This window comes from Chlamydotis macqueenii, chromosome 2 (assembly GCF_036417535.1).
Source record: "Chlamydotis macqueenii isolate bChlMac1 chromosome 2, bChlMac1.mat, whole genome shotgun sequence".
Lineage (NCBI taxonomy): Eukaryota > Metazoa > Chordata > Aves > Otidiformes > Otididae > Chlamydotis > Chlamydotis macqueenii.
The window spans coordinates 39,092,551-39,114,640 of record NC_141557.1 but is presented as its reverse complement, the minus strand read 5'-3'; the positions used below and the strand labels follow the sequence as shown (position 1 = coordinate 39,114,640).

Genomic DNA, 22,090 nt, shown 5'->3' with positions numbered 1-22,090 from the left:
TTATTGATCATTCCAGGTATTTTTTCCCCTGTATTTTCCAGTTTCACTTACAGAATAGATGTAGGCTACCATATAAAGCTTTTATTAATAATAGGGGCCCAATTCCCACCTTGTAATGTTAATGGTAGATTTCCTATTTAATTTAAAGGAAGATGCTCTAATTGGGCCTGTAAGGCACTGTAAAAGAGATTCACCCCACTACGCAGATGATCGTAAGAAAGCTTTAGATGACTTGTATGTCTCCTTTACACTTCTGCACAAAACAACTTCATCTTAATCTGTTTTATAGAAGTCAGGAGAAAAATGTTTTTTATTACCGAAATGGTGGTACATATTTACCCTATAAACTCTTTTTTACGTGTAGGAATAGGAAAATTCCATAGAGGTCACTCAGGCATGAAAAGTGGGGAGAAGTTCCTCTACCAAGGGTCAGCAGCTGGTCTAGAGCCCGAGACCCAGATTTTACTTCAACCTCTGCCACTGGCTCACCTGCCATGGGGCCTTGGCCAAGTCATCTCATCATAATCTGCCTCACTCTCTGTCCATTTTGTTTATCTAAAGCACAAGGTCTTTCTTCAAGGAGGCCATATTCCCTGCTACTTCTGCAAATGCCTCAGGCTACTGGGCTGTAACTATATTTATAAGCATTCAGGCATTGCTGTAAGGCAGATATAATGAGAAATAACCGATTTTACAGAAAACATAGTGTACTAAAATAGCACGTATTTCAACTTGTTTATAAGAAAACTCCCAGTGAGTTGTATTTTCACATGCTGCAAACCAATACGGGAAAAAAAAAAAAGCCAAGGAGAGTTCTTCCTCCATCTTCATTAAATATATTTATGTGCATAAGTCACACAGTGCTGCTTTTATATAAAAGTGCTGCAAGCTCGCATGCCTAATGCTCAGTTTCACACTGGACAAAACCAAAATGTTGTATGCAGCCATTCATACGTGCAGAGATATAGCAAGTGCCAAATACAAAACCCTGCGCAGCATACAGCACTACTGTGCACTTCCAGAAGTTGTGAAAACTGTGCCAACTTCTAATATATATCTCATTGTTCAGAACGTGCTTTCTTCCCCTCCTACACACACAAACTTGGGCATTTAAGAAGGTTTTTTTACAGAGAGGAGCCTGTTCTCTCCCTTCCACCCCAACCTTTTCTCAGAGGGGAACAAGTCAAGCAGAGGAGCTCAACAGCTACAACTCTTCCATCTCGATTCTTTCCTAGGAAAAAGAAACAAACCCCACATTTCTCTAGCTTGGGCACCAGCTTCCCACACTTCACTCTCATTCTGCTCAGAACACATGCACGCTGAAGATGTCTTTGCCAGCAGTCGTCGTCTGCATTTCCCGTGAAGCAAAGGGATCACTGAAGAAGGACCAGGAGGTCCCTCCTGGGGACTGAGCACCCTGCCCCAGAGCAGCACCTTCCACCCTTTTCCGCTCGGCATTTCTGCTGTCACCAGTGAGACTCACCCTCTACGTGGCCACCGACCTCTCCATCATCTTGCATTGCTGCTTTTCATCCCTAGCCTCTGCTACTCCCAGCATCTCTGACGTTAAGTTCCTAATAAATTCTGCGTGCTGAATTTTGACATGAATTTTACGTGGGCGAAGGTGATTGATGCTAAGGATGCCACTGCATATTTTCTGCACTCCAACTTGTACAGCCGTGTGTAAATTTACACAAGATTCACATATGGCCACGACCTAAACGAACACAGATGTCCCCTTCAGAGATGGTGCGAGTGTTTGCCCTCTCTCACTCTTTCGCACTCACACAGAAATGCAAAATAAATGGAAGAGGAGTTGCAAGCCAAAGTGAGAAAAAGTTCAGAGCTACACTCTGCACTGCTACAGTTTCTTGCAAACCACTAATGTTACAAGCCAAGCAGTGTCATTTTGGAGCACCTGCCAGGTGTTCAGGAAGAAAAATAAAACATTCTTCCTCTCTGCTCCATCCTTCCTCCTTTATCCCCCAGGATCAGTTTACAAGGAGCTTCCCGTCTGCCTACTTGCTTCTGTCTTGAGACCTGAAAGCAAGCTGCCTGCCACTGAATCAATGAAGAGAACTGAAACAGCAAAGGTGGGCTCTGCATTTCAATCTGAACACAGAGCAGCATTGAGTGCTGTGGCTGTGCTGAGATCCCGCAGGAGGAAGAGGCCCTGGGGTGCCCTCGGCCATGGGCCCCACTCCATCCGTCACCGGAGCACCAACAGCCACAGACCCAGGACTTCTCACAGAAGAGGGCCAGCAAGGACACCCTAGCAGAGCACCAGCAGTACCAGGTGTCACCGCGCTGTACCCCGCTGCCAGAGCCCTGCAAGAGGGAAAGAAGGGCTGGCGGCGGGCCGCAGTGTGTCCTCCTCCCCTCCCAAACGGCACTCGTCTCCCTTCCAACAAAGCACCTGTAGCAGTCAATGCATGGGGCTGGTGAGCTCCCAGAAAAAAGCAATAGCTTAGCTACCTCTGTGGGGTAAAGCAACAGAAGGCTTTTGTCCTCACAAACGTCACCTGGAGGTACATCAGGGGCAGAAAAAAGAACTGACCGGGGCAGAAAAAAGCAATTCACACCTGCACTCCCAACAGCCCATGAAAATCTTACCCACTCCACAACCAGCTTCACTTAACAGCAAGTCTTGATAACATTAAAACACTGGGAAAGCCTCAAAGCATGCCACCCAGCCCGCAGTGAGGGCCATGAGTTTCAAGAACGCCAGCTGCTCTTTTAACTTACTGACACTGGTGTAATCTTGCAATGTCCCATGCGTGCACCAAAGCTTTAGTGGAGGTGCCCGCGTATTTGGAAACAGCTTAGAAATTTAAATGTCCGTGGCTTCCTTCACTTGCCCTCACACAACGGCACTGCGCCGTGCCTTCAGCATGCAGCCAAAGCTCCTCACGCCACCAGGCAGGATTACAAAGACACACCTTGATGCTTCCTCACGTACGTTAGCATTTAGTTTGGCCTTTGTTAAGTGAAATTTGCCCTTTTGAGGCTTCCAAAGCAAAGGAACAGAGAAAATAAGATGCACGCTCCTCACAAACAGCTGTTTTCCACGCCAAAGCATTACGATCGGATTTGACATCAGCAGCGCCAATCTGAACGTGTCAGCCCCGCTGTGCATCCAGGACCCGCCCTGACAGCAGCGGCGAAGCCAGCGACCCACACAGAGCTGCGAAGTCGCGGGCGATCGCTCTGACCTGGCTTCCCCCTCGGTCTCCCGATGAACGGGCAAGTCCCGCTTCTCCCAGCAAGGAGAGAACGGCAGGTGGAGGGACGGTGCTCGAGCAGGGGAACTCCAGGCAGCTCTGCCGAATCCCCACCAGTGACCGGACACAACTTTCCCAAGGGCGGAGGCCGCGCCCCTTGGCTTCTCTGCCCAAGCGAAGCCGGCCACGGTGCCGGCTCGGCGGGGCGGGTGGCAGCAGCGGCTTTTGCGATGCCAACAGCTCCGCGCCCCGCCCGACGGGCAGCCCCCGCACCGGGCCCGGAGCAGGGGCGGGCGGCAGCCCCCCGGGTGTCCCCGCTCCCCGCCAGGATGTTGACGGGCAGCGCGGTTAACACCGCGCCTACCGCCGGCACCAGCAGCCGCCCCGCCCGCCTCCCGCGGAAGGAAGGAAGGACGGACGGACGCCGGGGACGCGCACCTCAGCTGCCGCTCGATTCGGGCAGGAGGAGGGCGGCGCTGCCCCCGCTCTCCCGTCATCGGCGCTCTTAGGATTTATTTTTGCGACCGCGAGTCGGAAAGCTGCGGGGGGGGGGGGGAGCCACCGGCACTGCCACTTCCGCGGGGATCGCCGGGCTGCAGCCGGGCCGCCTCCCCCGCCCGGCACAGCCCTTCCCCACCGCCTCCCTCCCTCCCGTCAATCCCCACCCTCCGTGGGCGGGTGGGCGCCGGCGGCCGGGTACCTTGCAGGCGGAGTAGACGCCCAGCTTCTCCAGCTTCTTGGCCCGCGGCGCGGCGCGCAGCTGCGCCTTCTTCCCCGCCGTGCGCGCCGAGCCGGGCCCCCCGGGGCTCTCGGCGGCGGCGCTGCGGGCCGGCCCCCCGCCGGTCACCCCCACCCCGCCTGCAGCCGGGGAGCCCTGCTGCGGCCCGCCGCCGCCCGCCGCCCCGGCAGGCTCCGCCATGCCCGCGGCGCGGCGGCAGCCGCCCGGCCGGCCGGCGCGGTGCGGTGCGGAGCGCCCGGCCCTAGACCCTCCCCTTCGCCGCGCCGCCGCCGGCTGCTCCCGGGGGGGGAGGGTTGGGGGAGCGGGAGGAGGGACCCGCAGCTCCACGGGCGGCTCCTGCCCCGCCGGGCGGGGGGGGGGGGAGCGGGCGGCACCCGCCTCTCGCCGCTGCGCACCGCGGGGGGCGCGCCTGCCTCCCTGCGCGGAGGTTGAGCGGGCGGCGGCGTGCTGCTGTGGAGCCAGCCCGGTCCTCCGGGAGGCTGCGAGGAAAAGTTGCGCGGCCGGCGGCGGGGGTTGCGCGGAGCGGCCGCGGTCCCTAGCCGCGGTGAGCCCGCGGTGCTGGCGCAGCCTCCACTCCCCCCCGCCCCACGGCCGCTACTTTGTTTGACTGAACCATTGCCGTTCCCCACCACGCACTTTGCAGCCGCTTTTAAGCGATTCATTTTTTTTCCTCCAGATGATCTCGAATTTAATCTATAAATACCAGCCAGTTTTAAATAGGAGAATTCAAAGACTCTCTGCTCAATTGCTCAAGTCATGTTTGGTTTTTTTTTTCTTTTTTTTTTTTTTTCTAGGCCAGGAACAAGTGTTGACAGCAGGTTAGTTTGTGTCTCAAAGGGATTACCTTTTAATTGCAAGCTAATATTAAGCAAATGATCCCAGAAACTGCGCTCTACACACAGAAGCAAGCACTTCGGGTTTGAGGCGCTTACACTCCGCTGCGCGTATGTAAAAACCGTGGTTTGAGCAGCGAGAAACCACAAATGGCAGCTCTAATAACACGGCTTCAAAGGTTGGGATGGAAGCTGGGCGTTTGCGTGGGATCTGCATAAACCTGAGGCAGCAATATTCGTTTGGAACACTGGGAAAATTCCCGTTTGGAAGGGAATCCCGGCGCGTGAAGAGCTCCTGCAGAAGCAGGGCCTTGCCGCCGTGTGAAGACGACTCCAGACTTTGGCAAAGTTAGGAGTCGTATTCGGGGGGGGGGGGAGGAGTGAGAAAACACTTTTCCCACTGGTCCCTCATTTTCCCATTCTCTCCCCCTCGGGGATATTTTTAAGCATGAGGCGAGTTGGTATTTACACAAAACGATGGGTGGGGAATAAAACGCTGTAATATTTTTATGAAGGAGGAGATCTGGGTGGGTTTTGGGGGCGGGAGGGGGGTGATGTTTTGAAATCCACAGCGGATTGATTGAGGAGGGGGTCGGGACCTGCCAGCCGCAGCCTCCCCCGCCGGCTTCCCGGCCCCGGGGTGCCGCGGCCCCGGGGAGCCGGCGGCGGAGGCCGGGGCTGGGTTAGGGCTTCCCAGCAGCTGTGACAGCGACCCGTAAAATGGCTGCTGCCATCCCCGCTGCTTTAAGACGGACTGTTAAGGTGGAGGAAGACGCTGTCCTCGGCAGCGGCTGCCCCAAGCTTCGCAGCGAATTAAAGAGCGGGAGAGAAAAAAAAAAAAAAATCCAGTTTTTCTTAAATTTAAGAGGAATTTTTTTTTTTCCGTGTCTGAATGGCATTTTAAAATAACAAATAGCCGCTGTGTGGTAACAGTCACCCAAAAAATTCTTTGCTTGCATTTTTTTTTTTTTATGCCGATTAGGTTTCTACTTTTCTCCCGGCCTCGAAAATGAAAATGTTATTGCTTAGTTTCACTTTCAGGTTTCCCACTGCTCTGCCTCGGTGGCGAACCTTACAAGCAAAGAGCACGTCTGGAACAACTTACTGGCTCCTATGGACAGCTTAATGTCTGTGCCCAAACACAGACTCCAAGATTTTCTGAGAGAAGCTTTACATCCCCCAGTATGTGTTTATGTGTTTTCTTCTCTCTTTTTTTTTTTTTTTTTTTAAAGTCACCAGCTTCTCCTTTAACCGGTAAGCTAATGATATGTAACCCAGCATCAAGTTTGCACACCTGCATGGAAATGAATTGCAAGCTTCAATTCTGAAAATACATTTACTGTTTTGCACAGGCGAGTAACTCCGCTGATGTGTGTTAAGGCCACTCAGCGTGCATTTATGTCTGAAACTGCACAAGCAGTGTTCACAGGATCACAGCCTAGGCGAATGACCTTATTCTTTCACCTGATTCTTCAAAAGCCTGACAAGTTTTCACTTCCATTACAGTAAAACTAAAGCTGAAAGTTGTTCGGAAGCAGATAGAGAGTTTGGTCAAGTGCTCAAATATTTAGATTCCATCATGTGTCCCTGGGGATCTAATGGTAAAAACACTGCTGTATTGCATACAGTGAGGCATTGCTTAGTATAAAGCCAAAAAATACTTTTGCTGCAGTTCTCCCTCAAATCCTCAAGCGCACGACTGCCTTACAACAGTGTGTCTCTTTTTTTTTTCCCTTTTTACCTTGCTGCTCACTAGATAACCAGAACAGTAAGTCTACCAGCCTGTGGCTACGGATACAGTTACTATAGTAACATTTATAAACACTAATTTCACTACACATGCAGAAGTACTGCCTCTGCTACTGCAGAGAAGCACCTTAGAAAGAAATCACTCTTTAACCACAAATAGGTAAGTCTTTATCTTTTTTTTAAACTTTAAGCTTGATTTAAATTATTGTTCTCATTCTAACTTTGTGCAAATATATTGTTTGTTTGGTTTTTTTTTTTAAAAAAAAGCTTGACTTTGCCTTAAACTCCTCCAGTGACAGGTGAAATACTACATTCACAGTTTTTGGCAAGAATAAGGAATGAAAAGATCATTTGCTGGCTGGAAACATTGGACTATAAGTTGGCCTATGTTGACTTGTTGTGGCTTCAGTGAACGTGATTTGGCCGTGATAGGTTGCACCGCATTAGGGGAAAAAAAAAAATTATGCTTTGACATACAAGCGTATACATGTCATTCTTTTCTTGATTTCTTATATCCAAACTGTTTTTTTTTTCTGCTGACTGAATTTACAAGAAAGTACATATTAATTTTCTAATGGTAATGCATGCATAACTCCGTTTGAGCACAACAGAATCACTCTGGTGCTCATTTTTCATCATTAAACATACACTACGAAGATGATACTAAATTAGATTCCAACTCAAAGCATTATCTGAAAAACCCTTGCTACATTTTTTCAGTTTCTGTCCTTCGGGGCATGTCAGTGGGTTTGCACAAGTAGAACTGACTCCAAAGCCGGCGTTTAGCAAGCGCTGGCGGGAGCCGAGTGAGCCTAGCTGCCTGCCTTACCACGAAAACTCAGGTGAGTAGCCTCATGACTTCAGGAAGGCTGTACTCATCTGCATCAAACAAAGCAAGCCGGGAGCTGGATGAGACGCGAGTGCCAGCTCCTGTGATTCTCAGGTCTCTCTCAGGCTGCTGGTGGCCCTGGGGAGATGCCTGCTCAGAGCTGGCACTCCTTGGAGATGTGCATCTCACCTTTGTTGCTCTTGCCCGGATTCACTGTGAACACCCAAACCCGTGAACGCAGGCTAAAATGCAAGAGAGCACATGCGCTATTCCAGCAAAGGAGGCAGTTGTGTTCTTGATGTCAAGTCACAAAAGAGGAAACTAAAATGCCATTTAGGGTGTGCCTGGTGTTTGCTTATTACCTAGTTGTCATTTGGGGCTTTGGGGGCCTATCTATCTTGGTCACGCAAATTAAAGAATGACTCAACTAATAGCAGCCTAATGCTGAACACTGCCTCTCTGAGAGGTACGTCCCAGCCTGCTGCCGAGCTCTGGGAGCTCACCCTTGCCCCTCATCCCTGTCTCCCAGCCTAGTCGAGGCGAGCATGCCTAACCCAGCCCCCTCTCCCTCTCCTTTTGTTCAGGATGGGACTTTCCTCCTGCTCTCCCACCTGTTTCTATTCTTGCCATTCAATGCAAATATGAAAAGCGGAGCTCTTGCCCCTCTGGGGAATTTCTCAGAGTACAAAATCCTGTTGTGTCCTTTCATTAGCGCATTCCTTGTGGGTGAAGTGGCCTCCTTCTTGTCCACCGTACATTCAGGACTCCTATCAATATTTTATGAAGCACTGGAAGTATTAACAGTACAAAAGTTTTGCTCGTTATGCTGTCTGTAGCATCTTGTCAGCTTCCCATGGTGCTAACATGTGACTTTAATAATGCAGATGGCAGACCTTTGTCTGTGATAGGGAACCTCACACCCCATTGACCCAGTTTCTAAAGGAAAAAAATATGAAAACACCCCAGAGAAAATGTCAGTGCAACACTCATTGCTGTTTTAGTAACATGAATTTCTTGTTAACGACAGAGCCCTTGGCAGTTTTTATTCACTTCTTACCCAGAGGATGCTCTTTTGACTGCAGTCAGAGTTTTGATTTAACAAAAAAAAAAGTGAGAAAACCAAAGGCTGGGCTCAGGCATCACAGGACATTCAATGCCTTTACCAGTACAATGTGAAGTGTGTGTGCAAAGTTCAGAAGCTGCTTGTTAAAGTTATTTAGCCATCTGCAGTCACTACATAGGCTTGCACTGTGTTATTTCATGGTAGTGAGAGCTCTAGATTGCTTCACGCAAACACAGGATGTGCTATCTATTTTTCCCTTCTATTTTCTTTCTTCTGCCTCCTCACAATTTTTTCATTTATTCCTTTCTCTAACATCTTTTTCTCTTCTTTCTGACACTTAATATGTGGCAGAGATCCCTGCAATTCTCTGGGACCACACTTTGCTTGGGCTTTTGCTGAACACCGCATCCTCACGTAGGGCAGGTCAACGGGTGCTGGCAGCCTTGCAGACCCCCGGGCTACTGGCACAGGCTTGGCAGGCAGGATGGATGGGGCCTCCTTTCTGCTAGCTGCACCTGAGCAACCGCTCACCAGCAGCCTTGATGTAACACTGATTTAGATAATAAAACTCCACATGAAAAAATCCCTTTTATTCTTGTAAGATGAAGGCCCGCCCCTGGGCCTTCCCCATATCTATGTGGGAGAGCACCTGGAAATCCTGCGAACTAGGGACACAACTGCCAACACCACAGCTATCTATTTGGCTAAGCTGCAGAAACGAAACAGGTTAAAAACCTTAATTTAGAACAGCTGTAATTGTGGTGTGTGCGGCTGGAAAAAGCAGAGGAACCCCAGGAGGACAGCAGTAATCCCAGATGTGGGTTTGTTGCGTGAGGGAGGCAGGGTGTCGCTGGGAGGAGAGCGCAGGAGGCACAATTACGTCATCTTCACCCATCTTCCACTTCTGCCACAGCTTTTTCCTTCTGGATTCCCAAAATCTCACACTTGATGCTTCGCAGCCTCTCTGCCCCATGCAGGCACTCAGTGGGTTGCGAACTGCCACCTTCGCCTCACCAAGACAGACCCAGCTATCAGGAACAAGTGCAAAATATCTGGGGCGTGGGAAGACTTATTTTTGCTATTCTTTGCTACTTCCATTTCCCATTTCCCATTTTGATGCTTCCTCCCAGCCAAGGAGCTGCACCTCTGCCCCAGCAGACAGTGTCACAAATTATAATTCTCATCTAAGAAGACCTAATGGCAGGGATTGTTTCCATTTCACAAAATGACACAAAACTGGTGAGCCTGGAATCCTAAGATTCCAGTTTTGGACTACAATTAAGAAGATAAATAAGGAGACTAATTATCTTAATTTATTCCATAATTATTTTAATTATTAATCACTTCCTTCTTTCTTGCCTATTATCAAGTCTAGAGCTGGGAGTGTTCCCAAGTCCCGAAGGCAGGCTCTGCCCTCGGCATGCTCCTGTGACTCACCAGGTTCATCTTTGTCTCTTCCCACACCTTTCATAACAAGACTTCCTTGAAGCTGCATCATTGCAGTAAGTAGGCTACTACACATACCTAAGTTGACTCACTTGGGAGATGTCTTGTCCCTTCTGCATCAGTACCTCTGGTTTTGGAAAATGAGAGGGCCAGCTCTGCTAAAACCAGTGGCATAGGGCATGGCTACTGGGACAGCAAATGAGTTTGACTTTTCAGGCAAGGAGTTTTTGAGAGGTCTTATATGCATTTAATAAAGGCTACCTAAGGTTTTTCACATATTAGCTCTTTGCTGCTTTGGCCAAAGGTGACCATGTAAAACTGGGACGTGGTAGGGCAGCCTCTGCACAGGTGACAGCACTTGCCCACACCCCGGCTTGGGCTGTGCCACAGGGCACACACCGCACAGCACTGTTAAGCCACACCATGGCAAATGGTACAGCCCCACCGTCACCCGTGGTGGCTCCTTGGCAGGGGCCAGTCCCAGTGATGCAGAGAGTCCCTGCTGTGGTTTCTATATGCAGGTACAATGCATTCGCTAACAATTTTCCAGGTGAGATGCCATTGCCAAAATGTGACAGGCAGAGGGAAGGGGAATTGGTGAGAAGGAGAGGAGCAGGGCTGAAGGCACAGAGGCAGCAGGAGAAGCACTGCAGCATCACAGGTGCACGGGAAATCAGGGACTGAGAGGGAAGCACTGGCTGAGGCAGGAGCAGAAGAAAGACATGGCAAGAAGTAAAGCAGGGAAGAAGGAAAAGACAGGCAAGGAAGCCAGTGTTCACTGAGCAAGAATTTGCAGCAGTGAGGCCTGTTTATACATATTAGCAGATAATCCTGTGATGAGAAGCTCACTGTGACTGTGACCTCCATTTTACATCGCACAGCCCTTCTCTGCCTCCTCCTGTCACCCACAGACAGGCAGGTATCTTCCCAGTGCTGCTTTCAGCATTAAGAAGAGTTACCATTTTCTAAGGCTAAAAGTATGTAGCAAATAATAACAACAAAAAAACCCTCAAATCTCATGGAGGAAGGAATTCAGACTGGAGATTGTGTAAGTTAAGTGCTGATGATGACAAAAGTGAGGAAGAGGCACGCTCTGGGTGGAGACAGGAACGACATGTGTCAGAGGGAGACAACTGCGTATGGGGCTCTTCTGTTTGGATACAGATCAGATCCCGGGTCCTCGAAGCTGATTTAGTCACATCTTCACTAATTAAAAAATGAGATTGTGGTGCCAAACCACAGAAACGGAAAACAATCTCACCTTGCCATGTGAACAGGAAGCAATTCCAAGTGCCACAGCTAGACAGGGCTGCCAGAAGTATGAGGTTTACGGAGGTGATGGTATCCCTCTGCCATACACTCCCCTGCCTCGTGTTCTGCCCCCCTTACAAGAGGTGAAGCAGCTTCCCTTTCCCAGCAGCAAGACTAAAGCACTAATCAAGAGGCTCTTTGCTGTGATACAAACAGTAAATAGGACTTTTGCCCTTGGAAAACGCACACCCTCTCAAACCATGGTTCCCTCCCCATTCTACATCTTCTAATTTTTTTTATCTGCTTCTATTTTAAGCTCAGAACGTTGAACAGTGCTGGGTTTTGGCTGCCTAAATAGGCACAGGGAAACTGCAGTAAGCTAGAAAGCTGGATTTTATCTTTTGCTCTCTGAGGCTGAGAGCACTTTAGCTTCATGTGCTGTCAGTATCTCACTGTTATCCTTTAACCTGACAGAAAAAAAAACTTGTGAGTTTGTATCTGCTCCTGATGACGGAAATGCAAGGAGAGAACGAAACACAGACTAATCTTTTTACTTCATAAGAGATCAACAAGGGAAACATTTCTTTTTTAATTTCCTTTTTACAAGGTTTTCAGCTATTAACAGAAGCAGTGTATGCATACTATAAAAAATAAACATCAGGGCTGCCTTTTTAACAATTATGAGCAAAATGACTGCAACTGAAGAGTTGTGGCATATCTTCTTATCCTACATGAATTATTATGTACATTATCCTGGTTATTTACACTTTGTAATAAAGTGGGACTGTGTTGGTGGTCTGAAATTGTGATGTGTTAGCACTTACACCCACTTACAGAGATATAAACATCTATAATGTGTTTGTTAAGAATTAAGTTTTACTGAGGTCAAACTAACATTTTGTTGAAAGTTCTCTATTTCCTGTCTCTAATCCAAGGGGCTTTTATATACACTAAATGTAAAATGGGTTCATATTTTAAAGGCTGACAAAAAGCAGCTTACCAGATTTTCTATATCTATTAGTCCTAATTTTTCTCATGCCTGAACGCATCATCATGATGACAGCAGTGAAGAGGTTTGTGTGATCTCCCAGTCACAAATTCAAACTATGCAGAATAAAGGAAAAGGCATCTGCGCAAGTGTACCTTTTGCTGCTATTTTAATCACATACCTCCTTAACCTGCCCTGCTAAAATGGCGCAGCATTTCTAAAGGAGGCTGATGCTCGCCTCTTGAGAAGAAAGGCACTTTCCCATAACTGATCCTACAGCAGATTGGGAGCTGTGGCCACCTGCAAGCTCCCCTCTGCAAGGACAAGGTATACTACAGGGTTTTTAAAGTGGCTCTGCTAATACTTTAGTCAGTACCACTTTCTACCAAAGAGATTTTCTTTTGAAAAATTTATACATTGATCTACCTCAGCTGATCAGAGGCACCTGATTCTTTAAGAGGTATTAAGAGTAATTGGAGCTGGAGGAGGTAGCGGTTTTCTCTTTTAATGCTCCTGTAATTCTCAAACAGCTGATGGAATTTTGTCAAACAACTGTCATCACAGGGGAAAAGTGCATGCCTGAAAAACATAATGGAAATGCTCATTGCCCAGAGATGACGAACAGAAATAGTGAGAAAGAAGAAAACGTACTTCCCAGCTGAAATCCTGAAGAGAGAACAGTTGCAAAATAGTTACTTTAAGGTGTGGCTGTATCAAGTTTAAATAGCCCCGGAAAATGGGCAAGGTTGAAACAGGATGAAGTTACCAAAGGCTACTCTTGTAAGGTGGCTGTGCGATACTACCACAGCTAAACCACCCATTTGCCCTGATGGTGGATTAACGGCATCTTGTAGTTTTGTTTAATGAGGGGGGGCCTAAGGTGGTAGCTTCTGGAGGAAACTGCTAGAAGTCGCTCCCCTTTGTTCAGTGGACTGGGCCGGGCCTAGGGCGGACCCGCTGCTGGCCAAGGCTGAGCTGATTGGTAGCAGAATGTTCCGGCATAATGCCTCTGCGATAACGTATTTAAGAAGGGGAAAACAGGGGAGGAAAAAAAAAAAAAAAAAAAAAAGAGAGAAGAGAAGATGTGAAGAAGCTGAGCAGGGGCAGAGGCACAGAGGGGCAGGCGTGGGCCTCATGGGCCTTGCAGGCCTCACCCTCTGGCCTCTCGCCAGGCAGCCGACTGGGCCCAACTCATCCCAGCCTGGCTGCAAGAAGTGGAGATGAGAGGAGATGGACGACATGAAGAGATTGTGAGAGGCGTCTGCCAGCCTGTTGTGAAGAACTTTTCTCGTGAGAGGAACGGCTGCAGACGCCAAGGTCAGTGAAGAAGGAGGGGGAGGAGTAATGCGGCTCCTGGCCAAGATTCCCCTGCAGCCTGTGGTGACAACCATGGTGGAGCAGGTTGTCCCTTTGCAGCCCATGGAGGTCCACGGAGGAGCAGAGATTCACCTGCAGCCCATGAAGGACCCCACACTGGGGGATGTGGATGCCTGAAGGCAGCTGTGGCCTATGGAGGGCCCGCTGGGGCAGCCGTTCTGGAGACTGCACCCCGTGGAAGAGATGACCCACACCGGAGCAGTTTCAGAAAGGACTGTGGTGTGTGGTTGGGACCCCACGATGGAGCAGGGGAGGAATGTGAGGAGTTCTTCCCCTGACCATGAAGCAGTGGCGTAAAACAACGTGATGAACTGACCACAACCCCCATTCCCTCTTCCCCTCTGTGCAGCTCGGGGTGGGGAAGGTAGTAGAGATAATGTTAAGCTTGGGAAGAGGGAGGTTATCTTGTTCTCTGTCTCATTATCCTGCTGTTTTTAGTAATGAATGAATAGTTTTCCCCAAGTCGAGTCTGTTTTGCCCGTAATGGTAACTTTAAGGATTTTCTCCCTGTCCTTATCTCAAACCTCGAGCCGTTTTTCTTACATTATCTTCCCGTATTCTCTCGGAGGGTGGGGGGAGTGAGAGAGAGACTGTGTAGTCTGGTCCCGATCGGGGCTGAACAGCAGTAACAGTTTTAAACTGGAAGAGGGTACACTTATATTAGACATTAGGAAGAAATTCCTTACTATGAGGGTGGTGAGGCCCTGGAACAGGTTGCCCAGAGAAGCTGTGGATGCCTCATCCGTGGAAGCATTCAAGGTCAGGTTGGATGGGTCTTTGGGTGACTTGGTCTAGTGGAAGGTGTCCCTGCCCAGGGCAGGGGGGGGGTGGAATTAGATGAGCTTTAAGGTCTTTTCCAACACAAACCATTCTATGATTCTAACAAAGGTTAGCTGGAAATCAGAAATCTCAGAAGAGAATAGAAATCTGTAACAAATGCATTTTTGTCTGCTTTCTCATCCATACACACATAAATACTAAACACTAAATAAAATTAACACAATTAACTTAACAAATGTAAACACTGTTTTCGTACTTAGTAGAGAGACAATGTATCGGGTGGCAAGCTGAGCTTCTCACACAGTGTCAGGATGTTGTATGATGCCAGAGTTTCTTACTAATTTCTAATTATAGGCAGAATTACTAGTGCTGCTACCAATAGGGTTGCCTCATGTTTTCACTAACTTATCTGCCACATATTAACTGTTCATACTGAACTTTTCCAAGCCTGAAGTAGAACATTTGAAAGAGTTCCAGGTAATACGGTTTAGCTGTTTCCGAGAACATGATTCGAAAATATGTTGGTTTGCATGTATTAAACCAAAATTCTAATAACTGTTTTATAGAGAAACGTCCAAGCTTGTCAGGTTTTAAACTAAGGTTTGGAAATTTGAGTGGAATGGTGTCAGTGGTGCACCTTTTGTCATTCTTGTAAATTTACCCAAATCAGAGCAAGTTACAATACGTAAAAAGCATAATCAGTTTGCCGGTGCTGGGTGGAGACATGCCAGTGCGTCGGTGCTGAATTTGGGCAGTGCCCTCTGTGCCGGCTGGCCTCTGCCAGGGCTTAGTGTCTCAATAGGACTTACTCTACAGCTCCAACTCTTGGGTTTGTAGCACCAGACCTAAGAATAGCCAGACAGCATCAAGGTAGGAGACTGAGGAGAGAGAGAGAGAGACTGAGCTGGCAAGAAGGGGAGGCTGGAGCTGAAATGGGAGAGAGGAGGTGCATGGGGACAGGAGGAAGGGATTAGCTTCAGCTGGAGAACAGGCAGAGAGGCTTGTGGTGACTAGATCCTATGATGTCCTTGCAGTACCTGGCCTTGATTCCACATTTTCAGCCTCGTCGCTCTTCCACAAGCTCTGTGGCCAAGCGTGACTGTCCTTCCATCCTGATGGCTGGAGAATATAGGGGGTGTGTGCTGCTGCTCGCAGGTTTCGCAGCTCAAGGAGCAGGGGTGTTTCCTACAGACCCAAAAAGCTCACACACTGCTTGGCCCATTTCATAACCCTTTTGTTCTTCATTATGCCTTCTTGATTTAGAAACTGACACATTCAAAATCCATCCTACAGTAAAGGAACATGAACACTGCAAAATAAGCAAGAAAAACAATAGAATATTGTCCACATAAATGTAATTTGTCTTCTGTCTGCTTTAATACAATGGTATAAAGTAATTTAATTTTTTTCTAGTTGACTCTTAAAGCCCTCACAACTAAAACTGGGAGTAAGATTTGATTAAAGAGATACACCAGTGCTTCTGGCCTTGTTTCATATCAGTAGATTTTTTTTTTTTTAATCTTAATCTTGAAGATGCTTCCCCCTCCCCCAAGCAGGAATTACACTCCATTGCCATGTCTGGAAAGTGATGAATAGAAACGGAAAAGCTGATGAGGAACTACATCGTATCTACAGTTCTAACAGTGTGAAGGCACAGGGCTATGCATAGAATCACAAAGCGGAAACAACTGACTGAAACCTCACCAGGTACAAGAATTATCTAAATTGTGTCACAAACTCTGTACTTCCAAACTTTTCATTTCTTGAACACAGATACCGAGTTTTAACAGTATTAGTTACTATTTCTATTTAACTTCACATGGGCTTCCCAGTTTCTTGATCACGTATGCATTAGTACACAATGATGCAATTCAGTTTGTAAGAGAGTGAAAACAAAGCTAAGGTACATGTAGTGTTATCTAATATTAAAATTTTGAAATATGAAAATAGAAAAACTCTTAACATATTTAACTCCTTTATAGAATGACACAGGAGGAAAAATCTCAGGACAAAATAAACCCACCTGATTTTGAACTTTCCAGAGATGAGGAAGATCACCTGAAGAAAGTCACAATTGCACCCGAGAACGATGACTCCAAGTGCATTTCAATTCTTTGCTCTGCATGTCAACAAGCAATATACCCATACCACCTTCTTTATCATAAAAAAACCCACAAAGCCCTAACTTTGCTGGGCTTTGACAGCCCACAAACTCAGATTGACAACAAAACACTTCTAACTCAGAGACAGAAACTGATCTCAAAACTGACCAGGACTCCTAAATATTCTGAGACACAGATGCAGAAGATTGATTATTCATTTGAATTCCTCATTGGTAATCACACTTCTACATCGTATTGTGATCTTGCTAACATTAACAATCCTAGTACTTCTAAGAAAATAAATAATTCCTTAATAAAAGCAGTATCAATTTGCCAAGATAGAAATTCCAAATGGCAAGGAGAGATGGAAGACAGATTCATTGTGCTTGACAGCTATGGAAATAGGTCAGATACATGTTTTCTGGGGTTAGTTGATGGCTCTCATGGTGCAACAGCTGCAGAAACAGTTGCAGCAGAGCTTCCACTTTTATTTCTTGACCAGCTTGCTCAAACGGATTCCTCCTACAAAAAGAGTAAGGACGAACAGCAAATTCTGGATTCTTTTGCCACAGTAATCAAGGCAGATTACAGGGAAAAAGAGAAGATTTTCTCTGATAAACCAGGCAATGATGAGACTAACAAGACCAATACGTACGAATGGATTCACAAAGCCTATGCCAAGTCCTTTTGGAGAATGGATAGACTTTTACGACTGGGAAGGAACGAGGTTTCCAAAGTTCACTGGAGTGGCTGTTCAGCAGTTACCTGTCTGCTAGAAAGAATCCCCAGCAAAGACATGGATAGCACTGAGGAAGAAGAAATAAAACATTCTGAAAACACCACGCACAGTCCATTAGCCAGGACAGCCAAAGGTGCTGCTGGGTTACTGCATGTTGCTAATACAGGTATGTACATTCCACACTGAGATTTTTTTTCTTCTTAATCGGCCCAGTAAAAAGAGAAAAAATAACTTAATCTAGACATTTGTTGCCAGTAACTATCTAGAGATAAAAAGCAGCAACTAATTTAACTTGACAACCTGAAGGAGACGGGATAAACTTCCCTGCAACTGATAATGGGTATCAGACAATAAATATTAAGCTTATTAGACAAGTAGCTTCAATATGATATTTGAGTTAAAGCAATAAAGTCAATATAGTAATGTGAAAGACAGTTAGGAAGCATTCCATAATACACAAGTGACCTCTGTAAGAGTAGTAAGGACTTCTCTTTTAATCAAGAGTTTTGTGATTGTCATCATTTTAGGGCATGCAATCACCAATCTGATTTTAGATCTGATAAACATGTTTAATTGGCACAAGGGATTTAAGATATTATTTTTCTTAATTTGTTTCATTGAGACTAAGTGCCACCACATTTTGCTACCAGTAAACTGAAAACTGATCTGTGAGGATCATCTGAATTACTAATTTCTGAAATGGCAATTGGTTGTTATTCACTGTTGTCATGGAAGATCTATTCAGATCTGTTTCCTTATGAAGCAGAACCCTGCTTTGCCTTTCCATAGCGTAGAAAATCAGTTATTAATTACAATCAGAAACACTTGTACATTCCTACTGCTTCTCCACCCAGCCTTGCTGTAGGAAGCATGAGATAAAAGCTCATGCAGTTCTTAGCAACTCATTGTACCTTCCCACTTAGTGATTTTTGTTACCAGTTAAGTTCTCTTGTGTACATAAGACAGCTGTATGATTACAAGCAAGACGCTTGCTTTCCCATAAAGGAGTACACAAGCAGAATTATATTAAAAAAGCTGTTAGGTGAATCGTTTCAAATTGATTTGTCTACGGTTATATTCTCTAATGTCTCCCAGTCTCTGCTTGAAGCACGTGCCCAGCACTGCAATACTTGTCCAGCACTCTCCTTAGCATTAATAAGGAGCGTGCTAACACTGCAACTTTCCATCAACAGGGGCACTCTTTGCTCCTCAGATGGGTGTATTCACAAAACTTTTAAGAACTTCTTCGTATCTCTTCACATGAAGTTCGATGGAAATTAAGCAAGATGGTCAAAGACCAGTAGGGAAAGGGAAAAATAATTTGAGGCGCTTCATTATTTTCAAGATGAAAAAAAAACACTTAACACCAACATGCAATCCTCTGCCGGTCTGAGGAACACTATAAACCAACTTGAACACGACTGACACTGAACTAAGTAACAGTGGTCTGTTCCCCCCTCCCCATTCCTCTCCTCCATCCTCCTGATGCTTGTTGCCATAGCCATACTTTTTCTACCTCAAACAAGCATTTTTGCAGCTACTTGGACTTTACTGTTATGGGTATCAAAACTGGTAGTTTAGCACTAGCTCAGATTTTTTTCAGAAGATCTAGTCATACCTTTCATGGAATACAGTATTAACTCGCATAAAGGTTGTGATGTTTTCAGATGCATTTTTTTTCACCTTATTGGGGAAGGACCTAATTTTTATTACATTGAGCTTGAGAGGTAAGATGAAGGTAAGAACATTTGGTAGAGAATTCACTTAACCTAAGTTTTCTGGTTCTAGTTACCTGCCTCCATCCTTCCCTCCCAGATGAGGTTTTCTGCTGGCTGCAATTAAAGATACTGTAAACTCAAGCTCTGCTAATGAGTTAAGGCTTGAAGTTGATCAGAGCCTTTTATGATTAAAATCCACATTTTTGAACCACTGCTAAATACACATTTATTTAATCTAATACACTTAATTTTCCACCAAATGTATCACATCAAATAAAAAGATATGCACAACATCAAGCTTCATTTTACCCCCAGAATGTGTTCTTACAGAAATACAGACTGTTCCTTCAGCACCAGGTAAGCAACTGAAGAGGATGTTCAGATATGCAGAGCAGAAGATGGTGGCATCGGCCAGCTTCGTCTTCTTCATTTAGTCCCACATTGAAAGGTCGGCTAGTTTTTGTTGCTTTTTTTTTTTTTTCCCTGTCTCTGGTTTGCAGACAAGAGACTTGCATCCAAAGCTGACTAAATTTTACTCTTTCTTCCAGTCAAATTGCTCCTCATGGGTTATATTATGCCCATTGTTAGGCTTACAGGTGGTGGTCTTACTCCGAGTGTTCAAAAGAAATTTTACACTATCTTCAAACTCTCCACAGAAATCAGAGGGAGAAAGAGGAAGCAAGCACAAGGAAACATTCACACAGCAAAACTTAAGTCATATACATTCTATAATCAATAAAACCAGCATGTCCTTCAGTTTCATATTCTGAATCACCTTCTAGAGAAATCTGCCTTCACACAGACTACACTTAGCTGTCTCCTACGCTCAACAATGCCAATACTGCCCAAGAAATACAACTACTGTATAATCAGTGCCTACTTATAAACACTTTTCCAATATCTGTGCCCTAGTCTAGGCAGATATTAAAAATACAATATAAATGAATACACTGCAGCCAGGTCAGTGTCTGGAAAGCTACCACCCCACTCAAGTTCCTTCTGTAAGACATCACTTTTGCCCTTATGCCAACACATGGGAGATCAACAACCTCCTCTAACACAAAAAATGGTCCTCTCCCAGCACAGCTATAGAGAATCTCAAAAAATACATCACTTTGTTTCAGAGCTGCTTTTCTTTATGCTCTGCATTCAAGGCTAACAGGACTAGTCACCTGCAGTACTGCAATTTCTAACACTTCTCATTCTCACCCTGCAGATTTCAAAAGTGTTGAGGGAAAGGTAAAGTACCTCTTCCTACTAAAGGACTCGACTTCTCATGATGACTTTGAGAACTCTTGCTCCCTTGGGTCCCTTAACCAAGGAAGAGACTTAAGGCATCATGTTAGTAAACTGTAAATTCTACACGATGTCCAAATTACTTTCAGGTACTAGAAATTTTATACTGCTAAAAATAGTTTGAACCTGAAACTTCTTGATGAGTTCATTCAGCCATCACATTTTGAAAACAAACACTCTCGTAAAAAAAAAAGTATTTGAGAAAAATAAGCACTCTTGCTTTTAAAACAGTTAAGGTGCAACATTTCTATCAGACCGCACTTTAAGCTGAATGAAATGTCACTTAGGACTCCTCATAGAGAGTTTAACTGCAGTCAGAAGAATAAGGTTCTCGAACAGTCTTCTGAATAATGGGAGGGGAAAAAAGAAAAAAAAAAAAAAACAGAAAACTTTGCTGTAAAACAGATCAGATTCATTGACTGACATATTGTTGCCTGTGGCTGTAGATGATTGAACTATGACCTCAGGTTTTTTTTCCCCCCATCTATAGCAAAGGCTAACTGTTAATGTAATAAAAGTATCTTAAAAAAAATCAGTACACTAAAATTCAAAGTATTATCTTATTTCAATTTTAGGTAATGCACATGCAGTCTTATGCAAAAATGGAAAGAGTCACTGCCTCTCAAAAGAGCACAGCACTTCTAACACAAGCGAGAGAAAACGCATACTTCAGAATGGTGGGAACATCAGCACTAATGAACCAGATGGATTAGTAGAGGGGTACTTGAGAACTACAAGGGGACTTGGACATCACGGAGATCCAGTACTGAAAAGATCTGTTATACCTGTACCTCATACTGTATCTGTCCCCATTGATGATACTTGCCAATTTCTTATTTTAGCTTCTAATGGGCTTTGGGAGGTTCTGGATTACAATGAAGTACTTGTATTAACTCTAACAACATTCACTCATTATCTGAGAATGTATCAGTGCATTCACCAAAACGGAACTTTGCCGTCTAAGTGTCAGTATTTGATGCCCCTCACTCAAGACAACTTAAATGACTCAAAGACTATTAAAGATCTGCAAAATAGATTAGAGATACTGCATTCCAATGAAGACATTTTCCTCACTGACTCAAAAGGCAACCTGAAACAAAATAAGTCAAAGTGTTCTAGGAGGAACTATTTGCAAAGTGAAGACGGAGTTCCCAAGGAAACCGATGATCACAAAAATCAAGCTGATCCAGAACTGTCTGTTTTCAGTAACAGCGAAGTAAATTCACAGAACAGAGAGATAAAACAGTCCAATTCTAGCACACAAGACAGTTCTGAAGAACTGAAACAGTTTGAGGACAGAAACGTTCATCTATTTAACAGTTTTCAGCAACACTCACAGACCACAGTGCAAGAAGAAACAGACACTGACACTTTCTGTGCAACAGGTCCAAGCTGCACTCATGAACAGCTGCAAGAGAATGTAGTACTGGCAGGAGCATCTAAAGACTTGAAACAGTCCCCAAAAGATACAAAAGCATGCCTATCTAATTATGACTCAGTTCCACAACTGGCAGAAAAAATGGACTCCGAAATATTTTGTGACAAACTTGCAAGTTACACTGGTCAAGAACTGCTGAAGATTGTATCGCCAGTGGGTTCTAAACCACCACCACAGTTTGAAGAGGACACAAAGACGTACCCATTCAATTGCAAATCACAAACTGCAGGAAGAGGTAGAGTCACCTCTGAGACACTCTATGACAACGCAGCAAGCTACATTAGTGAACAACTGGTAAAGATGGCATTAGCTGCAGGTTCAAGAGATAATATTACTATTTTGATTGTACTTCTAAATGGATGTGATAAGATATCCAATTATATCAACAGTTAAACATTTATCATAGGATAACTGCAGTGCCACAGTACATATAGTACAAGGTTATATTTAGCTGTTCTATGAATTTACTTGTAATGATTTTAAATGCTGACCCATATAGTAAATCAGACATCTTGCCTGGA

The 22,090-nt window shown here is 45.5% G+C and overlaps 2 protein-coding genes across 7 annotated transcripts in view; one reads left to right on the top strand and one right to left on the bottom strand.

Annotated features, from left to right (window-relative positions):
- KAT2B (lysine acetyltransferase 2B) overlaps positions 1 to 4,204 on the bottom strand; it is a 44,143-nt gene extending 39,939 nt beyond the window's left edge. Inside the window, exon 1 of one of the 4 annotated variants that reach the window (XM_086742661.1) lies at positions 3,922 to 4,204. In XM_086742661.1, coding sequence (XP_086598787.1) covers positions 3,922 to 4,140 — 219 coding nt within the window. In that variant the 5' untranslated portion in view covers positions 4,141 to 4,204. The remainder of the gene's footprint in view (positions 1 to 3,921) is intronic. The other 3 variants (XM_086742660.1, XM_086742658.1, XM_086742659.1) reach the window with 3 other exon arrangements.
- An 887-nt stretch (positions 4,205 to 5,091) lies between these two features.
- Positions 5,092 to 22,006, top strand: PP2D1 (protein phosphatase 2C like domain containing 1). 3 transcript variants are annotated; one of them, XM_086742646.1, is made up of 5 exons: positions 5,092 to 5,141; positions 5,823 to 5,975; positions 6,550 to 6,702; positions 15,833 to 17,283; positions 20,707 to 22,006. In XM_086742646.1, exons 4-5 carry the CDS (start codon positions 16,260 to 16,262, stop codon positions 21,960 to 21,962), a joined length of 2,280 nt encoding a protein of 759 aa, XP_086598772.1. In that variant the 5' UTR covers positions 5,092 to 5,141; positions 5,823 to 5,975; positions 6,550 to 6,702; positions 15,833 to 16,259; the 3' UTR covers positions 21,963 to 22,006. The 3 variants fall into 3 exon arrangements, with proteins under 3 accessions (XP_086598772.1, XP_086598773.1, XP_086598774.1); XM_086742647.1 differs by lacking the exon at positions 5,092 to 5,141 and having other exon boundaries at positions 5,512 to 5,975; positions 15,833 to 15,983; positions 16,259 to 17,283; XM_086742648.1 differs by lacking the exons at positions 5,092 to 5,141; positions 6,550 to 6,702 and having other exon boundaries at positions 5,512 to 5,975; positions 16,259 to 17,283.
- Positions 22,007 to 22,090: the final 84 nt, after the last annotated feature.